The sequence below is a fragment of the Arachis duranensis genome, chromosome 9 (genome assembly GCF_000817695.3).
Source record: "Arachis duranensis cultivar V14167 chromosome 9, aradu.V14167.gnm2.J7QH, whole genome shotgun sequence".
Lineage (NCBI taxonomy): Eukaryota > Viridiplantae > Streptophyta > Magnoliopsida > Fabales > Fabaceae > Arachis > Arachis duranensis.
Genome location: NC_029780.3, coordinates 8,211,483 through 8,217,188, shown reverse-complemented (window position 1 = coordinate 8,217,188; position 5,706 = coordinate 8,211,483). Strand labels below are relative to the sequence as shown.

The 5,706-nt window shown below is 39.7% G+C and overlaps 1 protein-coding gene across 1 annotated transcript; it reads right to left on the bottom strand.

Annotated features, from left to right (window-relative positions):
* Positions 1 to 2,244: 2,244 nt before the first annotated feature.
* Positions 2,245 to 5,339, bottom strand: LOC107464461 (40S ribosomal protein S6). Its single transcript, XM_016083379.3, has 6 exons — positions 5,212 to 5,339; positions 5,054 to 5,118; positions 4,012 to 4,069; positions 3,804 to 3,912; positions 3,238 to 3,510; positions 2,245 to 2,680 (listed from the first exon to the last, which is right to left on the bottom strand). The coding sequence occupies exons 1-6, from the start codon at positions 5,215 to 5,217 to the stop codon at positions 2,442 to 2,444; spliced, it is 750 nt and encodes a 249-aa protein (XP_015938865.1). The 5' UTR covers positions 5,218 to 5,339; the 3' UTR covers positions 2,245 to 2,441.
* Between the last annotated feature and the right edge of the window lie 367 nt (positions 5,340 to 5,706).

The window sequence follows — 5,706 nt, the reverse complement described above, 5'->3', positions numbered from 1 at the left end:
CTGGTGTCTGCGGTGGTAGGTCTCTTCTATCCATTTCGTCTCGCTTTCTCTTTCCATGACCGTCCGACCTTTCTATGAGATATCTATCGAGCCGACCTTCTCTGGCCAGCTTTTCTATCACATTTTTGAGATCGTAACAGTCGTTTGTGGAGTGACCATATATTTTATGGTACTCGCAGTAATCGCTGCGGCTCCCCCCTTTTTTATTTTTAATTGGTCTGGGGGGTGGCAGTCTCTCAGTTTGCAAATCTCTCTGTATACATCCACTATAGAAACTTTCAGAGGAGTATAAGAGTGGTATTTTCTTGGCCTTTCGAGACTGAGTTCTTCCTTTTTCTTGGTTTCCCGCTCCCTCTCTTTTGTTGAGGGAGGGGGCCCAGGTCGCCAGCTCAGGTCTCTCAACTTGGCATTTTCTTCCATATTGATGTACTTTTCAGCTCTTTCCTGTACATCACTTAGAGAAACGGGATGTCTTTTAGATATGGACTGCGAGAAGGGACCTTCTCTAAGCCCATTGACTAATCCCATTATGACTGCCTCTGTGGGCAGGTCCTGAATTTCCAAACATGCTTTGTTGAACCTCTCCATATAGGCTCGTAAAGATTCTCCGACCTCCTGTTTTATTCCCAGGAGGCTCGGTGCATGTTTCACTTTGTCTTTCTGGATTGAGAATCTCATCAAAAACTTCCTTGAGAGGTCTTCAAAGCTAGTAACCGACCTCGGGGGGAGGCTATCGAACCACTTCATCGCTGCTTTCGATAGAGTAGTCGGGAAGGCCTTGCATCGCGTAGCGTCGGAAGCATCGGCTAGGTACATCCGACTTTTGAAGTTGCTCAGATGATGCTTTGGATCCGTGGTTCCGTCGTAGAGGTCCATATCGGGGCTTTTGAAGTTCCTCGGAACTTTAGCCCTCATTATGTCCTCGCTAAAGGGATCCTCCCCACCTAAGGGTGGCTCTTCTTGTTCATCACGGGAGTTGCGACCTTTGAGGGAGGATTCCAACTTTAAGAGTTTTCTTTCTAACTCTTTTCGTCGTTCCATCTCCTCTTTTAGGCTCTTTTCAGTTTCCTTTTGCCGCTCTCGCTCCTGCTCTAATTGCTCAGGCGGCTGTGGATTAATCCCATGAGTTCAGTTACATGGGGTGGTCCTTCATTTTCTGACTCGCGCCCTTCTGAGGAGTTTACCTTTGGGTTTTTTACTCCGGAGGTGCCTTCCCTGTGTTGATTATCGATTTCCTGGTGGAGGGTGAAATCCACATCGTTATTGCCTGTGTCCATATTCTCTTGTTCAGAATCTGTCTCCACATGGCCTTCTTCGTGGGATCTGTCCGCCATCGATGGATGATCTCTCGGGTCCCCGGCAACGGCGCCAATGTTACGGTGGGTAATCGGAGATTGATGGGTTGGATGGAGTTGGTGGCCCAAATGTGTGAAGAAGGAGGATTCCGAATGGATCTGCAACTCGGGAGGCTCCGTCCGACTTGTTTGTGCGAGGAGATGGGGGTGGTACCTGCAAAGACACTCCGATGCCTAAGTTAGCAAGGGTGTGAGCAAGTCTAGAGAGTATTGGGCTTAGAAATACCTGAGGGGTGTCAGTGTATTTATAGTGGTGAGCCAATAACCACCGTTGGAGTAGTGCCGTATCTTTTGGGTGTTAACCGTCCCTCTATCTTAGGGAGGTTAAGATATGGCTTGATGAAGCGGTTAGAGAGATTTTAGGGGCGGTTACTCATTTGAATGAGTGTTTATCTGCCAGCTAATCTCATGTCCGACTTCTTTAGAGTAAGTCGTAGTTAACACCGACTTCTTAGCATGAAGGTCGGTGCTTAGCAAGGCTCAGTTCTTCGGATTAGGCCTTTTATTTGGACCTGAGCCCTTATCATTGGGCCAGGGTATGAACAGTTACCTTGTGGCGGAAATTTTGGAACTGCAGGCAAGGTTAGGGCTTTTACAAGAAAGGGATGGTATTTGTTAAAGCATTTTCCTAATTTGGTTATGGAATAAAGGTGACGGTAGTATACACATACCTTTTAACTAAGACAATCTTTTTTTATGATAATAATAAAAAAATTATGTAGAATTCATATATTCTCTATAAATTTAATAAAGTTTTGTAACTTTTTTGCTGTTTATCCAATTCTACACTTATATCCATGTAGTATAGTGTTGATTCTCATGAGGTGTTGGTTGCTTTGGATTTTTCTAAACTAATTTATCTCTAAACCACAAGCTAGAGCCTAGAATGTATAAAATTGCTATAAAATTCAAGCAGGTAAAATACTTCCAATCCGTTCTAGTGTCGAATACAATATTAATAAATCAACATACTCAATGTATTCAAATAGCAAATACACAAGTGTTTAGCATGAAGCAGCCATCATGGAATGACACTACCAAAACTAGGATGAAAATCAAGCTTCACCATATCTCTCTTAAAGTAACTTATGAAGTTGTAGCTTTAGCAGCAGCACTAGAAAGCTTGGACCTCCTCTTTGCCAAACTCTCACTGCGCCGTTCCCTCTGCTCCTTCAACCTGGAGGCAAGAAGCTTCTGGTACTCAGCTGCCTCTGATTTTGCCTTTGCGATTCTCTTCTTCTTGTCGGAAATCCTTGCACGCTTCCTTTGCAGTGTCAATGGGGTGACCAGGCGTTGAATCTTTGGAGCTTTGCTCACCTTTTTACCTGAAACAAAGACATCCATCATTCAGATTATGATTCTAATTCATCAGACTTTTTTCGGCAACCACCTAATTAAATTGGATATCCAGGGTCCATCGAAAATTATTTTAAAGAGATCTCTTCAATACAAACAGGTTCCACTATCATCACTCCAAACTATTTCATGAAAATGCATGTTATGTCGTCAAACTTGAATGAGTGGACAAGGGACATTACTTCTGTGCTACTCATAATTTGTAATCCTATTCCATAATACATACAAGAAAAAGGAGATGCTAAGAAAAACACATGTCCATCGTATTGTTGATGCATGAACACACAATAAGCACTAGCAAAGCACATGTGCCACATGGAAAAAATAACCTGGGTCAGCATAAATCTTATTGAAATTTTGAACCAAGTAAACATAGCAGCTGAGTGGCAGAAAAGATAGAAATAATGACTGGATTGAAGTATTTTCTAGTTACTAAACCTACTACTGCATCCAATAGCAGAGATATCATACTGGCAACATCCAATGAAAAAACAAATAAAGCATACAAGAGCATCAGACACTTTACCTGATTTTGTAGTGAAGGTACGGCGATATGTGTTGACATATTTCCTCACATCATCCTCCTTGGAAAGGTTGAACAGCTTACGGATCTTGGATGCTCTCTTTGGGCCTCTCATTCTTGGCTTTTCAATATCAGTCAATCCAGGTAAATCATTGTCACCCTTCTTCACAATCACCAAGTTCAAGACAGAGAGATCTGGGCTGACAATGCAACCACGAACAGACTTCCTCCGGCGCTCTCCGTTACGCCTTCCATACCCACGGAAGCATGGAGTTCCTGTTTACACAATAAGAGTAAATGAAACAGAGGACATGTCAGTTAATACTTTATACTAGAAAGATAAAGGGAAGGCGTAGATGGATCATAGTGATGTGCAAGCAACATTAGTTAAGGAGATTATGTGAGTGGCATAAAATTGCTTTCACTGGGAACATTTTTCAGCTTATTTCATGTTTTAGTTTGTCCTCTATTTCAATATGTATCTCCACCGTAAGAACATGTTTTATTACCTAGTCCCATTACTAGAAGGAAAATCAACAGTAAAATTTAAGCTTTACGAAAAATCCTACCTCTGTGGAGCAAGAGACGGACACGGCCAGGGGTAAGCACTCCCTGCTTCATTGGAAAACCTTGTTTGTCACAGCCACCGGTAATTTTAAAGACATATCCTTTGAACTCCTAATGGTAGCATAAATAAGTCAAATCAACATTAACGTTCGACAAAAGATATTAGGCCAGCAATTTCCAGGTTTGAAGGTTTCCATCTAAAGAGCATACCTCACCAAGAGCATCTCCATTGACCTCCTGTGAGATCCTCTTGTCCCAGAATGCTCGTCTGTAATTTCCACATGAGCATTACAACAGTTTAAACAAGCCAAATAGCTCAATAGTTAACAACTTGAAAAGAAGCAGCTAGGTTGGTGTTGGTCAAAAGGAAATCAATTAAAATTACTAGACTATCAATTGGTCTCTCTCTCCTGTTTGGGAAGGTAATATAGACAATAGTTTGTGATACAAGATTCCAGAAGCAATCAGGGGTTTCCACTGATCATAGTTAAGGACAAAAGCGTGGTCAGATATGAGGAAAACAATAAACCGAAGGTGATAGCTGAGAGAAGGGTGCATGGATGAGCTTCACATAAATGATGCTGGATGAGAAAATAATGGAACCAATGACAGTAAATAATAGTAATTCATATGGCTTGAAACACAGTTTTGGCAACAGTTGGGGTCATGTAGTACTAGAGATATAAATGGGGAGAGCGAAAATATGTTTAGCTTGTGGAATATAACCGGGAAAAAACCTCAGAACACTAATAGGTTATGACATATGCATGAAGAAATAAAGATCATTGAATTGCATTGTATGAGTTATGGTCTCACTTAGCTAACAAATTCCCTAAAAAACATAGAAGCCTAAAAGATCACCAGGTACACGAACTAAGAAAGGATCAACGGGACAATGGTAAAGGAAGAACTAATAGTAAACACTTAGTTACGTTTGTGATGAGATGGCTAATTTTTCACTTGGAAATAGAGTTCTAAAATAAACAAAATATTATCAGATAAAAGAAGACCAGAAGGTTGCAACACAATTCCTACTTAACAAACATCTCTTCAAATAAATTCGTCAAATATGGTCACTATAATTCACGAATTAGTAGAGTATAGAAAGATCACGCATTCACAGAACATACCTCATCAAATCTTTCAGATACCAAAAACTACAAAAAAAAACTAAAATCTACTTCTAACTAGCATCTAACTGAACTTAACAACTCCATAACTGAAGCTATAACCAAAAGGAAGAAATGATTACAGTTTCTGATCATCATCGATCTCAAGCTTCTTCTGGCATCCAGTTGTGGGATTTGCAATATTGAACTAAAAGAAAAGGAGCAAACAATGATGAACAAACAGAATAATAATATTAATAAATCGAATCGTGAACAGAAATTAGGGTTTCGGGAATAAAACCTTCATATTGGCAACCTCGTCTTGCTGCTATCGCTGCGGAAGATGAAATTTCGAGGAGCTTCAAAAACTTGGGACGTGCGAACCAAGAGAAGACGAAGTTAGGGTTTTACACATTACTCACTGTCACTCACTTACGAAGCATAAACTTGGATTTGGGCCCTTCAACTGGGCTCTCTGGCTCAACAAAAAAGCAAAAAAATAATCCAATTTTTTTTTCTTTTCATACTTCTTTATTTGTCACTCTAACATTTTTATTTTTTATTGAATAATTAGTAATTACCAAGATTTTGAAACTTGGACGGATTATCAAACTATTTTAATTAGGTAAATTCTATAATGTAGAAGGAGAAAATTTTCTATGTCTATATATATTTATTGTCAATAGAAAAAAATTACTAAATATCTAGAGAGAAAAAACTTAAAAGATAATATCTACTATTATTTTAATAAGTTGTAAAATTTTTTTGTTTTTTTTTTTTTTTGCTACTCTTTGAA

Excerpts from the sequence above, each read along its gene's own strand:
- LOC107464461 (XM_016083379.3), bottom strand. Across the intron at positions 3,913-4,011 it reads ATGGAGATGCTCTTGGTGAG|GAGTTCAAAGGATATGTCTT; the intron begins GTATGCTCTTTA and ends TGCTACCATTAG. Across the intron at positions 2,681-3,237 it reads TACCTTCACTACAAAATCAG|GTAAAAAGGTGAGCAAAGCT; the intron begins GTAAAGTGTCTG and ends TCTTTGTTTCAG.